Source organism: Rhinopithecus bieti, unplaced genomic scaffold (assembly GCF_001698545.2).
Source record: "Rhinopithecus bieti isolate Rb0 unplaced genomic scaffold, ASM169854v2 scaffold_9981, whole genome shotgun sequence".
In the NCBI taxonomy this organism is placed as follows: domain Eukaryota; kingdom Metazoa; phylum Chordata; class Mammalia; order Primates; family Cercopithecidae; genus Rhinopithecus; species Rhinopithecus bieti.
This window is the reverse complement of record NW_016806838.1, coordinates 788,594-807,869: the sequence shown is the minus strand read 5'-3', so window position 1 is coordinate 807,869 and position 19,276 is coordinate 788,594. Positions and strand designations below refer to the sequence as shown.

At 37.0% G+C, this 19,276-nt stretch overlaps 1 protein-coding gene across 1 annotated transcript; it reads right to left on the bottom strand.

Moving 5' to 3' along the window:
- Positions 1–8,466: 8,466 nt before the first annotated feature.
- On the bottom strand, positions 8,467–18,783 carry ENPP5 (ectonucleotide pyrophosphatase/phosphodiesterase family member 5). The gene is given in 5 exon segments (XM_017878083.1): positions 8,467–11,060; positions 13,260–13,436; positions 15,248–15,867; positions 15,869–16,109; positions 18,581–18,783. Coding segments are annotated over 4 exon segments (1,431 nt in total). The 5' UTR covers positions 16,075–16,109; positions 18,581–18,783; the 3' UTR covers positions 8,467–10,632.
- Between the last annotated feature and the right edge of the window lie 493 nt (positions 18,784–19,276).

Here is a 19,276-nt window from a genome sequence, read left to right as displayed (position 1 = left end):
TATATATATATGAATATCAAAGGAGTCTTCAAGACAGTAATTTTCAGAGATAGGGAGATTTCACTAATGTACAAGGACCAATATGAAAGGAAAGTATGACAATTCTAAGTGTTCATACCTAAAACAGCTTAAAACACATTAATCAAAACTGATGGAAGTAAAGAAATAATTCATAAACATAATTGAAGAATTTAGCACTCCTCTCTAAGTCATTGATACAACAACCATACCAAAAAAAAAAAGACGATAAAGATATAGAAGACTTGAGTGATTTTATCAACCACCTTGACTTAAATGAGATTTAAAGATTACAGCTCCAAACTGCAAAAGATATTCCTTTTATAAGTACACATTGAAGAATTACCAAGTTAGGCCATACGCAGGACCAGAAAACAAGTCTCAGTAAATAATCACAAAGAATTGCAATTTTACAAAGTATATTTTCTGACCACAGTGGAGTGAGAGTCAATAACAATACAATTTAGAAAGTCCTTAAATATTTGGAAATTAAACAATACACTTTTAAATAACTTATGAGAAAAATAAAAATAAGGCAAATAAAATATTTGGAAATGAGTGATCATGAATATGTAGCACCAACATCTACAGTATGCAACTGAAGCATTAGTTAGAGGGAAATTTGCAGCTTTGAATGCCTATCTTAAGAGAGGCTGAAAGGTTCGGAATCAATGATTACAGCCTTCGCTTTAGGAACAGTAAAAGGAGGAAATAATCCAAACTGAGTGGGAAGAAGGATATAATAAAATAAGATCCAAATTAATGAAATAGTAAACAGAAAAATAATAAACTGAAAATTTATTTTTTAAAAACATACTAGTAATATTGGTAAGACTGCCTAAAGAAAAAGGGAGATAGCAGAAACTAGTAATATCAGTGATAACAGAAGGGCCATCACTGCAGATCCTACATATATCAAAAAAAAAAAAATACAGAATATTATGCCAATGGATTTGACAATTTAAATAAAATGGATAAATTCACTGAAAATGCAACTTACCAAACAAATACAAAACTAAATAAAATTTTGAATAGCTTTATATCTATCACAGACATTAATTTATCAAAAACATTCCTATGAAGAAAACTTCAAGTCCAGGTGGTTTCACTGATTAGTTCATCACACATTTGATGAAATAAATGATACCAGTCTTACATAAATTCTTATGGAAAATACAAGAAGAAGGAACACGTTTTATTTATTTATTTATGAATGAAATGGAGTCTCGCTCTGTCACCCAGGCTGGAGTGTAGTGGCGGATCTCGGCTCACTGAAACCTCCGCCTCCCGGGTTCAAGCAATTCTCCTGCCTCAGCCTCCCGAGTAGCTGGGACTACAGGCACGTACCACATTGCCCAGCTAATTTTTGTATTTTTAGTAGAGACGGTGTTTCACCATGTTGGCCAGGATGGTCTCCATCTCTTGACCTCATGATCCGCCCACCTCGACCTGCCAAAGTGCTGGGATTAGGGGTGGGAGCCACCGCGCCCAGCCAACCCATTCTTGTTATAAGGCCAGTGTAACACTGGTACGAAGACATGAAAAAAATATATTAAAAGACCAGTATTCTTATGAACAAAAATCCTTAACTAAATATTATCTAATTGAATTCAGTGGTAATTCAAAAGGATAATGCACATGAATAAGTGGAGTTCACTACAGGGCACAGAATTGTTGTGATCACTGAAAATCAATCAATGTTATGCTGTATATTAATAGAAAAAAGAACACATTATCAAGTCAATGAACGTGGAAAAGCGCTTGGCAAAATTCAACCCTTATTTATTAGTTGAACAAACTGATTAAATTTGGAATAGAAGGAAACTTCCTCCAGCTGATGAATGACATCTATAAAACAAAACAAAACAAAACAAAGCCAAAGCTAATATACTGAATGATGAAATATCAGATGTTTCTCTCCTGAGATCAGGACCAGGGCAAGGATGTCCACTCTCACCACTTATATTTAACATTGTACTACAGGTCCTAGCAAGTGCAATAAGGATACAAAGGAAATAAGTATTGGAAAACGAAACCCATATTCACAAATGCATGATAGTATACACAAGAAATCCAACAATCTACAGATAAACTCTGAGTTTAAAAAATGGCTAGATATTAGGTCAATATACAAAAATCAAGTGTATTTCTATATCAGCAGAAAACAATTAGAAAAGGAAAATTTTAAACTCATATTATTTACATTGCTATCAATAAGCATGGAATATTTGGGAATAAGTCTAACGAAATACATGTAGAATCTTTGCATAGAAAATTATAAAGGAGTTAAGGGAGACCAAAATAAACAGAGGGCTATATAATGTTTATAGGTTGGAAGGTTAAACATTGTGAAGACGGCAATTCTTCCCAAATTGATCATTGCATCCAAGCAATTTCAGCAGGGTTTTATTTATTTATTTTTTTTATGGAACTGAGGAAGCCGGCTCTAAAATTTATGCAGAAGTGTGAAGAGCCAAGACAATTTTGAAAAAAATAAAATGGTAGGACATACTCTGTCCGGTGTCAAAATAATTCTAAAATATAATAAGAGAGTATGGTATTGACACAAGGATTTAAAAATAGATAAACAGAATTAATTACCTTTGTTAAAATCAAGAATCCATACCTGTGTGGGTGTATTAGACTTCTCTTGTATACCCTCAAATGCAGTCAATATACTCTTGCTCCAGTTGTGTTTTGGCTTTGACTAGCTTCCCACAGATGCAACCTGGCAATGCTTAGCCTCTTTCTTCAGTTCAGACATGACTGGCCTGAACACTAAAGCGCTGAGTGCTTCTAAGATCACACTTGGCACTTGTGCATGCACTTTTCAAGAAATATAGGGAGTTAATGCCCATGGGGCCATGTAAAGGTACAAAGAGAAGGCAGCTGTCTGCAAGCCAGGAAGAAGGCCCTCACCAGGAAACAAATCTGCTGGAACCTTAATCTTGGACTATCCAGCCTCCTGGAACTGTGAGAAATAAATGCCTGTTGTTGAAGCCACCCCATATTTGGTATTTTGTTATGGCAACTACAGCTAATATAATAAATAGTTCCAATACCATAAGAATCTCTTGTGTTGCCATTTTATAATCACCTTCCATTTCAAATTTTGTCATTTAAAAAATAGTATGTAAATGGAATTTTACAGTATGTAACTCTTTAGCATTGGTTTTTCCACACAGCATAATTCCCTGGAGATCCATCCAAGTTGGTACATTTGGGGAGTTGGCCCTTTTACTATGTGGTCTTCCAACTTTTGCACAAGGTATGTCTATTTATTGAAAATTGATTTGATTTGAAGGCTTCTTTGATTTATTTTGTCAGTATTTGGTAATTTTCAGGATCCTGAACCCATTTTGTTAAGTTTATATCTAAGTATTTTATTTTCTTTGGAGTGAATGTAATGGTATTACATTTTTAATTTCAGTTTCCATATATTCATTGTTCATATATAAAAATTGACTGATCTTTATGTGTTTATCTTGTGTCTTCAGACCTTGCTGTTAGTTCTAAGAGTTTCTGTTTTGTTTTTTAGATTTTTTGGAATTTTCTGCAAAGGCATGCCACCTGGAAATAGGGATAGTTTTATTTCTTTTTTTATCACAACGCATGCCTTTTTTTTTTTTTTTTTTTTTCCTGCTAAGAAGGAACTTCAGTAGCTAGAACTTCCAGTACTATGTTAAATAAGCGTGATGATAGCAGACATCCTTCACCCATTCCTAATCTTAAAGAGAAAGCATTCAGTCTTTCACCATTAACTAAGATGTTAGTTTCAGTTTTAAAAAAAGATGTTATTTATCAAGTTGAGATAGTTTCCTTTCCTAACTTGCTAACACCTTAGAATTGGATCTTTTCAAGTGCTTTTCTCCATAGATTGATATGATTGAATGTTTTCTTTAGCTTGTTGGAGCTTTTAAATAATGAATTCAATTTATTTATTGTGTATAAGGCTATTCAGATTGTTTCATCTTGGTTGAGGTTTAGCAGCTTGTGGTTTTCAAATTTAAGTTGTTGATTTATGAGGTAAACTTGTTCCTAATAGTTCTGTATTATCTTTTTAATATCAGCATGGATGGCCTCTATTTCATTTCTGATATTGTGATTTTGGCTGTTTTTATTTTTGCCAGTCTTGCTATAGGTTTATCAATATTATTAATTTTTTTAAAGTAGATTTTTATTAATTTTCTCTACCGTTTCTCTAATTTCAATTTCATTGGTTTCTATAGTTATCTTTACTATTTTCTTCCTTTTGCTTCCTCTTTCTTCCTTTTCTTCTTTTCTAGTCCCTTGAGGTATGAACTAAGGTTGTTGATTTAAGACCTTTCCTCATTTTATGTAAGCCGTTAGTGCTATAAACTTCCCTCTCAGTACTGCTTTAGATTCATCCTTTATATTTTGATATTATATATTGTGTTTTCATTTTCATTAAATTCTACGTAGTTTTAAATTTTTCCTTTGAGACTTTCCTTTTGACTCAAGGACTATTTTTAAATGTGTTGTTTAGTTTCCATGGGTTTAGAGATTTTCCTGTTGTCTTTCAGTTGTTGATTTCAAGTTTGACTCCCATATGGTCAGAAAACACAATTGGTATGATTTCAATTCTTTTAAATTTGTTGAGGTTTGTTTTATGACCCAGGATATGGTGAATGGACCTATGGTGGTGAATATTTTATAAGTGCTTGAGAAAAATGTTTACCCTGGTGTGTATTCTTGTCAGTTACGCTGTTGTTTGATAGAGTACCCTCTGTATGTTACTAGATCCTGTTGTTGATTGTGTTGTAGAGATCTTCTATATTCTTTCTGATTCTCTGTCTAGATATTCTAGAAGTTATTGAGAGGAGGGTGTTGAATCCCAATTAAATTGGGATTTATCTGTTTTTCCTTTCAGTCCTATCAGTTTTTTTCTTCATATATTTTAAGATTCTGCTGTTTAGGATTTATAACATTTAGGATTGTTATGTATTGCTGATGAAATATTATATATTACATTATATAAATTTATCATTATTCCTTTTATCAATATGTAAAATCCTCTTCATAGTAATTATCTCTGCTCTAAAGTTTATTTTGTCAGATATTAACATAGTCATTCTTGCTTTTCAAAATTAATATTTGTTTACATTGGTGTTGTATAGGGGAAAAAAAGAAAATTAATGTTTGCATAGTACAACTTTTCCCATCCTTTTACTTTTGACCTACTCTGTCTTGAATTTGAAATGAGTTTATTGTAAACCACATATAGTAGAGTCAGTTTTTTTGGTCCATTCTGTCAATTTCTGTCTTTTGAGATTAGTGTATTTAGATAACCTACATTTAAGGCAATCATTGATATGTTAATTCTGCCATTTTATTATCTATTTTCTAGGATTTCCCCTGGTTCTCATTTCTGCTTCTCTTCTTTTGCCTTCCTGTGGGTTATGTTAAATTTTTTAATTCCTTATTGATTTATTTGTAGTATTTTTGCATGCATCTCTTTGTATAGTTTTTCTAGTGGTTGGTCTGAGTGTTACAATATGCATTTGTGATTTATAACTGTCTACTGGTATCAGCATTTTACCACTTTGAATGAAATGTGGAAACCTCATTTCCATTTAGGTCCCATTAACTTCCATACTTCTAAATATTGACATGAATATCAGGTGGCATTATAATTGCTTTGAACATCAAATATGGTTTATAACACTCAGAGAAAAAGGATAGTCTATTGTATGTACCCATGTGTCTGCTCTTCCCATTTTTCCATCTTCTTTCCTGACACTCTACAATTCTTTTTTTATTACCATTTCCTTTATGTCTGAAGAACATTCTTTACCTATCTTTAAAAGTAGGTCTTCTGCTAGCAGCAACTTCTTTTAATTTCTCTACTTCAGAGAATGATTTTATTTCCCCTTCATTCTTTAGGATAGTTTCATGGTATACAGAATTCATGAAAGTCACTTCTTTTTTAAGCACTTGAGAAATACTGTGCCATTGCCTCTGGCCTCCATGATTGCAGGTAAGGATCTGCTGTCATCAGACTTGGGGTTCTATAGGTAATGCATTGCTTCTCTTTGGCTACTTTCAAGATTTTTCTTTTAAGTTGTTGGGTGGAGGGCCCTTTTTAACAAGTTTACTTACAATGTACCTAAGTGTGAATTTATCTGGGTTTATTCTGTTTGGGAGTTCACTCAGCTTCTTGGATCTGTAGATTTGTGTCTAGTCAAGTTGGAGAAGGTTTTAGCCATTATTTTGTCAAGCAGTCTTTCAACCTCCCCTTTTACAACCCTGCTGATATGGAAGTTGGATTTTTTTTTCTTATTGTCCCACAGATCACTGAGACTTGTTAAAGTTTTGTGAATTCTAGTATTCTGTACTTAAGTTTACTGATTCTATCCACCAATTCCATTGTACTATTGAGCCTGTTTTTTTAAATGTCACTATATTTTCAGTTTTATAATTCCCATTTAAAAAATAACTTTTATTTCTTTGCTGAGATTTTTTACCTTTCATTTTAAAGAGAATTTGTGCTGATTACTGAAGTATTTTTATGACAACTTTTTTTTCAATTCTTCTTGTATGATCCCAACATACGAATCATTTTGGTGCTGGTGTCAATTGTTTTTTTCTCATTGTAGTTGTGATTTTCTTGGTTTTAGGTATAGCAGGTAATTTTCAGTTGTATCCTGGATATCTTATATATTATGTAATAAGATGATGAGTTCCCTTTACATTTTTTATTTTAGCAGAAAGTCATACTGTTTAGGTTTAGCATGTAGACCTTGTCCTACTTTTGTGGGCTGTGATTCCAACGGCAGCTTAATTTTCACAGCCTTTGGGGTGCTATTGGATTACGGTCTGCTTGGATTGTGGTGCTCCTGGAATTCCCACTTGTCTCTGCTGGTCCTGCCTGAGGAAAGCAGAAGGGTTTTCCCCGGGCCAGCTGCCAGGTATCTCTTGGTAGGGGAATGGTGTAGTGGGATTCCTTTATTGGTGCACCTTGCCCATTGCAAAGTCTCTGGGTAGAGCAGGAGAGTCTCAGGCCATGGGAACAAAGAGGTTCCCCAGACTGTCTGCTGTAGCTTGGTCTCTTTTGCAGATTTTGTTTGTCCACCTCTATGTCTCTCAGTGGAAGAGTGTTTCAGTGGTGGGAAGGATAATGCTCCTCTTCGCTGCTCTTTAATGGGGCTCCCAATCAATATTCCTTGTTGGAGGGTTATGGTAATTCCCCTTGCTGATGACATGGGTTACCCTGATGTTACCAGAGATTCTTTGATCCAGGGGAGGAATAAACCTCCCTGGGTTGCTATCTTGGTAGGCAGGGGTTAAGAAATGCCGGCTCTGTGTGGCCTCCTTCCGTTAGGTGGGAAGCACGTGAAGCCCTGCCGCTGTGCTGTTTTTCCAGCCCCAGGTTCCCTAATCAGCTCGCAGCCTTATTGCCACCCTTCAGAGTCTCTTGCACCATTTCCAGGTTCTATAATTATGCTTAGTGTGGAGGAACAAGGAAAAGCAGGACCACGCTATCCTGTCCTGATTGGAAGTCAAAATGTATTTTAAAACGTCTTTTTAAAAAAAAAATCAAATTGCCCACAAGGTTATGAGGAATTACCAGGCTGACATTCAAAGAAGACTGAAATCCTAAAAGAGTCTAGCATTCAGGACTATTTTGTGCTGGGGCATTGCCCGTGGGCATTGGCCAATCTGGAAGAAAGCTATAAGCCTTGTATAGCTGAATGTAAAAAGCTGGACTAGAGAACCTGCCATGGGTGGGAACATCGGTTAACCACCTCCTGCTAGGGGTAGGATCTCAAGGGGCTACTTTAGGATGAACCAGAAGCAAACCAACCTAGATGGTAGCTTGACTTTGAGTATAAACTCAGTCACGGAACCTGGGTCCTGCCTCCAGCTCTGGCACTAATATGTGGTGCAAATTTCACAACTTTGTAGGAGCTTTTGTTAAATCAAGGATTGAATGATCCCTTAGAGCTTTTCCAACTCTATGATTATCAAGTATATTTTTCTGCTAACGAAAACAAAAAAAAAAAAAATGTGAGAACTAGAAGAGCTGGGGTCTTTCATTAGATTTTCTAGAAATAATAGGTGCTTGTAAGAAACTAAGACTAATAATAGGATACTTACAAGGTCACAGGGCATTTTGAAAAGCAATTTAAACTTAAACTGCAGGTGATGGAGAAGAAATTGTAAAATACAAACTGAATTTTAAAAAATCCTAACGATTAATAAACTTTACAAAATGGTTGATGTAGGAAGATGTTGAAAAAAAAAAAAAAAACGGGGGCACAGGAGAAGCTCCATTCCTCTGACCTTTCTAAAATTCTTACAGTTAGTAAGATTAGCTAGTCTTTTATTTCCATGTACTAATTTTGAGTTCACTGCATACAAAGCTTGACCATGAAGACAGGCAGGTAAAACAAAACAACAACAAAAAGATGTCAATGATAAGTGATGTGATTTTCCCAGAAAAGTTTAAAGTTTTATTTTCCTTCAGGTAAACTCTCCTATTTTTATAGGAAAATAAGTATCTGTAAATAAACCATCTGATAATCAAATATTCATATGTGAAATTACCTTCTTACTAATGTAATAGCACCTTCGAAAATGAATTTAATGCAATTATTAATTTAAATGGACAGATAGCAAAATAGTAGTGCTTAAAAATGGACCAATTTCACCTTCCAGTCATTATGCTGACACTTCAATAATACAGAGTAAGTTCACAGCTAAAAAGCAAGCCAACATGAGTGCTCATGTATTCTGAGATGTCTAACCCAGAGTCCATACTTCTGGGGAGTTTGCTATCTACCATATAACTTCCCAGCTTTTTAATCCATAGGCCATTTCCAATTATTTGATTCTATTCTATTAAGAGGTTTTATAATGAAATGGGAATTCTGTGCCAACATTCCTTACTGGTATTATCATTTAAAAAAATAAGACATTCACCAACTTTTAGGAAGCACTTAAATTTGGTTAAATTTTTAACTATGTTACTTCAGTTCTTCACATCCAATTTGTCCTTTCTTTCTGGAATAGTTATACAATTTTACCTACTCATTAGCCAGTTGGTGCATATATATATATGAAATCACAATACTATCCAAGTGTCTGTAAAGTGCTATTTTCTTCAGAGAAAGCCTTTCTTTTCAGGGCTTCCTCTTTCCTCTAAGAAGCCACATGTAACAATACCATGCCTCTCCCAAACTTCTTGATTACTTAGAAATCTAAAGCTCAGCCTTAGGTTGTTGGAATGAAAAAGACTGAGATGACCAGGCAGGTCAAAAGTACTACCTCGGAAATAGAAGTCTATTTGTGAACTTGGATTCAGCTTTGATTCCACTGAGCACCTGGTAGGTGGGTATTCACATATTTCTTGAAACAGGGCTATATCATCTCGGCTCCCATGTTTTGATACCTGTTACCACAAAGAGTTATTTTGCTGCCTTTTTCTAGTATGCACATTTTACCACTGTTCTGGGTGTCTTGTAAACATCTCACATGTGGTCTTATTTTTTTTCCCAGGCTCCACACAGTTCTTTTCAAAGATTGAGTGGCCAATATTTTACCTAATATGGCTTGTGCTCTTTTGCAACTTTGAATCTTCAAATGCTCAAATCTAAAAGATGCTTGTGCTGTTATCATGTGCTACCAGAACGAAAACAAACATTGTTTTATCCAATTTGATTTTTAATGTAATTAATAGTGATTTAATTTTCAAAGGAGCAAATAATTACAAACAAGAGAAAACATTGCTGAGATGGTGCCTGGTCACTTCTATTCAGATCATTGCTGAACTACATAGAAAAAATGTATATTCATGGTGTCTTCATTATTATGAAAATCACAGTAATATGACTCATCAGGAAATCACAATAATTTTATGACAGAAACAATATAGTTAGAATGAATCTGTCAGTACCTGACTCTCTTTTGGGGAAAAATAAATGCAAACCATGTTATTTGGAAAGAAATATGACAAGAAATGCCCATAGTTGCATTCTGCTGTTGGGAATACATCTCCAAAATTCAAGGTTCAAAGGTTATCACATTTAATTTTCAACACTTATCACTTTCTTCTTCTCTCAATTTATGGAGATAGATTTCTACATTCGTTATTTGGGATTATTAGAAATTTCATTCAGTTTGAACAATGAGTAACAAGTATTCTGTGACATGGGCGCAAAAAGTTGTCATTTTCAATCAAGTTATAAGACATAACTGTCCATAAAGTGCATTTCAAATTAAAGTACCCATCTGGAGAGAAATTTAAAGTGCAATATATAAGGTACTTTACATAGTACAAAGTTACTAAATATATACATTATATGTGCCAAGTCCAAATAAAGCAGGAACTTATCTGTCCCTTTGCTACGGTGAACAATGGAGACATACTCTTACATCTTTATTCCTTTGCAGGTGTAAGTATTTTGGTCTCTCTCTCTCTCTGTGTGTGTGTGTGTGTGTGTGTGTGTGTGTGTGTGTGTGTATACCTAAATATGTAACTGCTTAATGGTTTCTGCAAATGTCTGGAACTGGTTTCCCAGAATTTGAAAACTTTAAACACTGACATAATTATGATATCTCCACTTCAATATGCAAATCTACTTCAGAGTAACATTAGGCTTGTAATAATGGTTGAGCTATTTCACCATGCATATCTTGTAAGGCAGGTATTTGACTGTGAATTAAATGTTTAATGAAAAGTATAAAAAATACAATCACTATAATGCTGCCAAGAGAGACCCCTATGAAATAAGGGTATGACTGCTCTTGGTCATAGTCTGCTGGTTTGACACTACCAGGGAGGAGTATAGTACTCTGTGTATAAGGGACTGCCCTTGGTATTGCTGAATTGAGCAGATCCTGGACATTCCAGAATGATCCATTGTGTGGCATGGCGGTGATATTAAGGAGGTGGCATAGTAGTGGGTACAAATCTGTGGAGTTCATGGCTTCTTTTGAGAAATTCTTTCTGAAGGCAGGACCATGGGCTAAAAATATTGGATGCATTTCTGCTAACGCATTATCATAACCGTGGTTGCCTACTGTAAAGAGAAAATACGTGAAAAAGTTAGCCGGCTATGCATTAAAATGGACATAATTGTTGTATGGTCAAGTTCTGAACTTAAATGCACATCTTATCTAGTTTGACTGTACACATAAAATAATCTTTGACAAACAATCTCTGCTGTTTTCCACATCACAATTCTCTTCAGGAAATGAAGAGTCAAATGGTTGTGAATCTTTCTCACAGGCCAAACTGTTAAGTCTCACAGTGACTTAAACAGCAGGGGAAGAAGGGTAAAGAACAAAGCAGAGCCAAGTTAGGGAAAAATTAGAGTTTTGTTTTGTTTTGTTTTGTTTTAACTGGTGGCAAAGTAATACTCAGCAAATACTTATTGGGTACCTACTGTGTTCCAATGATTGTTCTAAAGATAAAGAGATAAAGGTGCTCTTAGTCTTACTCTGAAGCCAATAAACTCACAGTGAACACAATAAAAGGGGAAATACAATACATAAAAAAAAAAAAACAAAAGAAACCATAAAAATCAAACCTGTACTTAACAGCTATAATCTATTACTAAAAAACAAAGGTCAGAGTGGAGGAGAGTAGGAAACTCTTGATTTTGATGCCTCTAATCAGGATCCAACTTAGCATTATGTGCTTTTAGAGTGGCTACACATAAGGTAAAAACTTGGGGGTCTTCTGACATATGTATCAAATGACATAAAATGGATATGAAATTGATAATAGCTGGATGTCAAAGGCATGTGTGCCTAGCATGGTATCAAGGTGCAAGGCGAAGAAGCTATTGCTAAGATGGCACCCAAAGAAAACTGACAGGCTTTATCTTAAAGGTGGCAAGGAGAATGACTAGTAAATCCATCTCTAATACCCATACGTGCTACAGGGAACTATGCAATAGAAACACTCCCTGCCCCTGTCCCCCTCAAAAAAAATCCTAAATCAGTTTTTCTAAAAGTCACAAACTGACCCCTAGTCATTTCAAAGTAATTTGAAATCTACCAGGCAAAATGTATCTAAAGAAGTCATTCTAGATGCCACGATTCTTTTAGGTTTATTTAAGTAAAAGTAACACTGAACTTTTGAATCACTAGTAATTATCTGACAGGGTACTGTGCTATTCCATTAATTAATAGTCACATTGGGAATATATCCTTATATACTTTGTAATTGACTGGATGATTGCTGCGTTCATTTCTATGAGAAGTTGGGATCTAGACTCTCACTCATGAAGGCAAAGATAATTATCTCATATTGCACTTCTTATTAGAAATTCAGACTTAAAATTAAGTCATTGGGACTTATGTAAAATCTTTCCTATGAATAGGGACTTTGTTTTGTAGTGGTAGCCCTGATCATAAATGCTTGATCAAGTAGATGGTATTTAATAATGAATGCCTAAGGGCAATGGTTCTCAAACTTTTGTGTGTTTCACCAGGGCCTCACAGTTTCAGATTCAGTAGGTCTGTGTTGGGCCCAATAATTTGCATTTCTAACAAGCTCTCAGCTGATGCGGATGCTGCTGGGCCATGGAACACACTTTGAGAACCACTGCTTTGGGGCATTAGGGTTTAACTATTCTGGCATTAGGTATGCAGTGGTCAATCTTTAATTAATTACTGAATCATTAAACATAATATGATATAAATTGGAGTATTATTAAGGTTTTCTATCAAAAATAGAGGTGACCAATCTATTGTATAACTGTAGTTCAGCAAACCATTTCTAGAGTGCCCTTTGAATTCATATTAACTTTAAAATACAAATCTTGCCAAAGATAGCAGTCCTTTTTTGAGCAATCCCTCTAATATAAGAGCTACCTGCACAAGACATAAAAATCTGAACACTGGGTTATGGACCATTGTCTGTATGTAAAAACTATTTTAAGAACCAGAAACCATGTATCTGTACACATCTGCCACTATGAGTCACGAACACACTACAAATGCCATTGTCAGGCATCTGCTTTTCTTTTAATCAATAAACATGATAGAAACCCAATTCTACCTAAGGGACATTTTGTATATATCTTTTATAAATGAAGGACCAATGTCTAAAAGCAGCATTTCTAGGTAAGTACTAAAACACTGTAGTTCCTTAACATTTAAGTAACAGAGAGTAAAAATACCAATCAACAAACTGCTGTATTATGTATTAAAACTGTCGTATTTTAGCAAAAAGCGATGCAGAATGGAAAGAAATACTATAACATACTTACACAGAAAGTCATCTGATTTATTCTGTAAAATGTGCCACCCTTCGTCAGCCACTGCTATGATTGGTTGAATTCGATTGTTGTATTTGTAATGCCACCTTTCTGGAATCTCTTGTTTTTTGTAAACAGTAAGATTAGGATGAGCATGAGTTAGTGCTTCATAGACTTCATCAAATTTACCTAAAGAGAAGGGAGGAGAGGCACTCAGAACAAAATACTCATAGCTACAATCAACCAACCAACCATGGGCAACAGACTTGCTACCGAGGTGAAAAGCCACAGAGCTGAACATAAGAAAAAATTCTTTTCCCCTTTGGAGAAAACAATTTTGAGAGGGGAAACTAAGAAATAATCTTCTGTTCTAAGTTCACCTTATAGAATTAAGGAAGGGCATTTCATAGAACCAGGAACCTCTAAAGACTTCGATATACACATATATTAATTAGTGACACTATGTAAAATATCTAGGGTACTGCAATACCCAAACAAAAATAGCTAGGTTCTGGTAGTTGTAAGTGCAGACACAAAGAATCTCCAGACAAGAAAACATGGTGAGTGGTGGGTGAGGGCTGGGAAAAGAGACTGGAGGTGGAAAGCAGTTTGTAAAATGGAAACATCCAAAAACACTGGAGGTGTTGCCAAAGTACTCCCTATAACTACAAATGCAGTTACCTGGGCACTGTCCTTCATCCTTCTCCTGTCTTTCAAATCCATTGCTGAGGTTTCATCCTTACCTTCCACACAACCACAAGAGGACATTCCAATTTTATAAAGGAAATTGAAGGGTTAACCTAATTTTCTCCCCTTCCCCTTCCCTTCCTCCCTCCCTCCCTCCTTTTCTCTCTCTTTTGTCCCTTTCTCTTCCCTCCCTCTCTCTCTCTTTCCCCCCTCTCACTCTCTTTTTTTTGTTCGACTGGGTCTCCGTGTCACCCAAGCTGGAGTGCAGTGATATGATCATAGCTCACTGTAACCTGGAACTCCTGGGCTCAAGCAATCCTTCCACCTCAGCCTGGGACGCAGGCATGTGCCACCACGCCAGGCTAATATGTTGCCCAGGCTGGCCTCGAACTCCTGGCCTCAAGTGACCCTACTGCCTCAGCCTCCCAAAGTGCTGAGATTATAGGCGTGATCAACCACTCCTGGCTAATTTTCTTAAACAACAAAAAATGGGCTGTTTGCTGAAAACTGTGTGCGTAAAACACATGCATAGTTTAACATTTGCTGTTTCATATGATTCTCCTAATTCCCCTCTGAGGGATGGAATTCTCATTTGTGAGATATTATAGCTTTTCGAAATCTGCTTTCTCATTTGATGCCTAAGACCAACACTGCAAGGTGATAAAATATGTCAAAGAGCACGCCTGAGTTGTGTTGTCACTTATTTTGTGACCTCGAGATGTTAAACCTTTTGAGGTCATTTACCTGTCATTTACTTGTCTTTAAAATGGAGACAATGCTGAGGTGACAGGCTTGGTATGAGGATTCCAGGAGATGTTTGTAAAAAGTTTAAGATATTGTTATCACTTTCCACACTTATAAGGAAAATAAACCTCAGATTGACCAAAGCTCTTCCTCCTTCTTATCCTCCACAGCTTCCTTGTTAAGCAGGTCTGAATTAGGAGTCTATAAAAGGCTTTGGGGCTTCTATGAAATAACTGTATATGTATTCAAGTTTTGTATGTATTTCTCCATCTCAATTTTTCTGAGAAGGGAGGCTATAGCTTTCATCATATTCTATGATTCCAAAATGGTTAAAACCTACTGCCATACATATATAGAGCACGTCAATTTCAGTATTCTAGGAAAAGGGAAAAAAAATTAGGCTTTGAGAAAAGAGATTTTGTCTTTTCAGAGTCTGAGGATTAAATCTCAGAATATTACCATGACATAGGCAAGTCTGCTTTAAAGGCGCAGCAACAGAAACCCCTATTCATTTGATCACACTGGGCAAATGCACATCTAGCCTCAGCTCACCATTCAGTCAGCCTTACCTTCTTTTGGCAAGATGGCTGCTACTGGTGATTGATCAATCAGGGTATAGTGGTCTTTATCCAGGTACTGGTCAAGTTCTATTAACCTTTCCTCAGAGCACTGCGTCATTCCGTGATCACTTGTGATGATTAGGTTCAGGGTGTGCCACAACTTTGCCTTTTTTAGCATTTGTATGAGATATCCTAACTTGTTGTCAATATCTGAAATGACAGGCCCCATGAGCGGACTGTCAGGTCCCAAATGGTGGCCCATGTCATCAGGGTCTTCCCAATAAAGAAGACCAAGATTTATGGGCTCTTCTGATGTAAACCATTCAATAATTTTGGCAACTCTATCTTCAAATGAAACTGACTCATTGTAAGGCATGTAATGAGTAGGAAAACACTTATGTATTTTTACATCTGTTCCGGGCCACATGGCTGCACCACTAGTATGTCCTGCCCTCTGATTTGTGATCCATATTGGTGTCGCTTCTTCCCAAAACTTGGAATCATAAATATTCATGTGATCTAAGGAGAAAGATTTGTTCCAAATAGGATCAAACATATCATTTGCAACAATCCCGTGATTCTCTGCAAAGAGGCCAGTTACCAAAGTATAATGGTTAGGGTAGGTTTTGTAATAAAACATTAGTAACTTGCTTCACGTGAACACCATATTTCATAACATAATGAAAATGGGGCGTTGGAACTTTATATAAGTAATCCCAACGGAATCCATCAAAAGAAACTAGTAGAACATTTTGCTGGTCTGGTTGGTGAGAAAAGGTAGTTAAAAGACTCAGTGCAGCAAGTATGAAGGACACCAAGAGAAATTTCGAAGTCATTTTCAAAGTACTTGATCAGTTCAGCGTAAAATAATCTGTAGAATAAACACATAGAAATTAATGGCAATAATTTTGTTTTGTATACTTTCCCCCAAACTCAGAGTAACAGTGTTTAGCAATCCTAGTTATATCATAAATCACAGCCTGGAAGAATTATGTCACAGAACTCCATATTAGACAAGAGACCTGGGGCTAAATGAATAATAAAGCTAATAAGTTTAGTTGCATTTAAACAACTTTTTCACTTCTGATAATTTATCTAAATATCCCTCAAAAGAATTATTTAAGTGAGCTCTTCAATAGCATTTTAAAATATGACATCATTTACATAAAACTTTTTAGAAACATTTTCAGTTTGATCCAGATTTCTGCCTTCTGGTCAGAAACGTTTTTATAGTTAAATACCTGTGAACATACTTAACGTTATGGCTAGACCAACTATGGCAACCTAGCAACCATGAAGTATCATTAGCAAATCAAATAATGGTGCATATATATAGTGTATATATATATGAATATGCACACTTCTATTTTCAACCCCTATGTTTGGTTCATCACAGATGAAAGAAGTATTACTAAAGAGAGAGGAATATAGATGAATTTGGTTTCTTGAAATGAAATAACATTTGTGATACCCAGATATATTTATTGAAAAGTAATCTGCATTCATTTATTAATAATCAAATCATAGCCTTCTTTAAATCATTAGATTCTAAACTAAATATTAACAGAAATACAATTCTGAAATTTGTTGCTGACTTTCCTAATGTTAAAATTTGTCAAAATTTAATCTCATCATTAATATGTGTAGTAAAAGCACTTCCCTGGTTTAAATCTCTGAATCAAGGCTGTTGGACTTTTCCCCTAATCTGTGTATATTTCTAAAATACTTTCATTCTATTGGAGAAAGCTAACAAGATGCTGTATGGATAAACAATAGATATATACATTTTGTCAGTTTTCATCCAGCAAGGATCTTTTGTTCTCTCCTTTTTCTGTCCATTCCTGCATGAAGGTGTTTATAAATCCAGCAAAAGTTAGATCAAACCATACTTGTACAAATAAATCTCTTGAAACTGGCTTTTGATATCTTCCTAAGCTGAAGACTTTTGTTTGTTTGAGAGGGAGTCTCACTCTGTTGCCCAAGCTGGAGTGCAGTGGCACGATTTCAGCTCACTGCAACTTCCGCCTCCCGGGTTCAAGCAACTCTCCTGCCTCAGCCTCCCGAGTAGCTGGGACTATAGGCGCCCGCCACCATACCTGGCTAATTTTTATATTTTTAGTAGAGAAAGGGTTTCGCCATGTTGGCCAGCCTGGTCTCAAACTCCTGACCTCACGTGATTCACCCACCTCGGCCTCCCAAAGTGCTGCGATTACAAGCATGAGCCACCGCAGCCAGCCTGAAGACATTTTTAAACTTCAAAAATATATCCTGTTTCGCCTTGCTGTATTATAGCTACAGGTAAATTAAAACTACTTGGCATGCTTGCTTTGCTTTCAGGAGTACAAGGTATATGTACATTGTGAGTATTGGCTGAGGGCAATAAATTCTGTTTTGCTGGTTTTAAACTGTGCTTTCACCGTACCTAGACATTTCTTAAAATGAAATTGTTTTAGGTATTGCTCTCAAGATGATGGCTCAAATGTTATATTTAAAAACGATTTCTTAGATGGCAATACTCTCTCTGATTCTGGAAGGAACATTAAAAATAGTTGCAGCAGGGAATAGCAAATAGGTTACTGCAAATATATTTACTCACCTATCTGGCTATGGACGGTAGTTGCTCTCTGTCCTTTCTCCCCTAATTTTCTCTCCCACCTTTTAAAACAAGGAAGGCTAGTATCAACCAAATGTAATTTAAAGCTAAAAGCAGAGAAAATAAACTACATGGAACACCTGATTTTCATCTATCTTAGCAAATTAATTCGGCAAATGTGTAAGCAGGAGAAAACTGCTTTCTTGAGACCAACGAAAGTAAGCAAAGATTAAGTGTTGTCTAAAGCTTTGGAATGTTTGGCCAGAAGACTCAACATCACATCCATGACACAGAGAAATAAATACGTGGGGGTGGGGAATGAATATCAGATTGTTTTTTCTTTTTCGTGCACAAAATGCTGCACAAAACAGTGGAATCCCTGGATCTGGCTCCAGATTTCCTTGAGTAGTTTCCAGTGCTTTCTCCCCTCCAACCCTTCCTCCACAAACAAGACTTGGAGATCAAGAAGGAAGGGGCACCAATTAAAGGGAAGAGGGAAAGTGCAGAAGGAGTAGGTTTGTGTAGCTCGGATAGAAGTCAAGGGCAGGGGGTCCATCTTCTCCACCAGGATTCCATTCTAGCCACCCAGAAGGGTCGCGGCGTAGGGTATGTTCCCAATTCCCAGTCATCCCGCCCACAGAGGCCTGGGCTTCTTAGATGTGCAGTGGCAAGGAGGAGGCGTTGCTTTAGGGGCCCAGAGGAGCCGTGTGGGTCCCCGGGAGGGAAGCCACCCACACCCGTGGACTCACCCTCGCAGCGATCCGTTCAGTCAGCATTAGTTTGGGGCAACGGGAGGCAGGGCCTGCAGGAGACTACCTCTGGCGCGCCGCGGGTAACGGCGGGAAGGTGACTCGAGGAACGCGCAGGAGCTCACCTGCGCTTAACTCTGGAGCGGAGCGCCTGACCGCGCCGCTCCCCCGCGCCCTGCCTCCTGGCTCCTATTGGCTGCTGCAGAGGTAGTCCCCTCTGCCCGGGTTGCCCACGAAAGCCGGGCTCCCAGGAGTAGCTGCACGGCCTGTCAATCAGCGGGGGCAGGGGCGGGCGCTGCCTGGGTTTGGAGGATGGAGGGGGAGGGGACCCGCGGGGCCCAGGACCCAGCTGGGAGGCTGAAGGCGTGGAGTGGCCAATTGCTTGGTCACACACAAAACCTTCCTGCAACGTGTCTCTTTCAGGGGACCAGCTGTGCTGGAGTCAGTGATGCTGAGAGATTATTACGTGCTACCCCAATGGTGGGTGTACTCTAACATTCACTGTTTTTTGTTTAAAAGAGACTTGTGTTCTCTGATTTCTTATCTCAGGTTTTTTTCTGTCCCCCCGTCCCCCGGCCCCCGCCTCCCGCCTTGTCAGGAATCAGCGATGGGGCACACCATGGATTTTACTCTGAGGAACACCTGCACACCAGAGGATGCCAATGGGACAATGAAGTTTCATTCTTTTTATTGGTG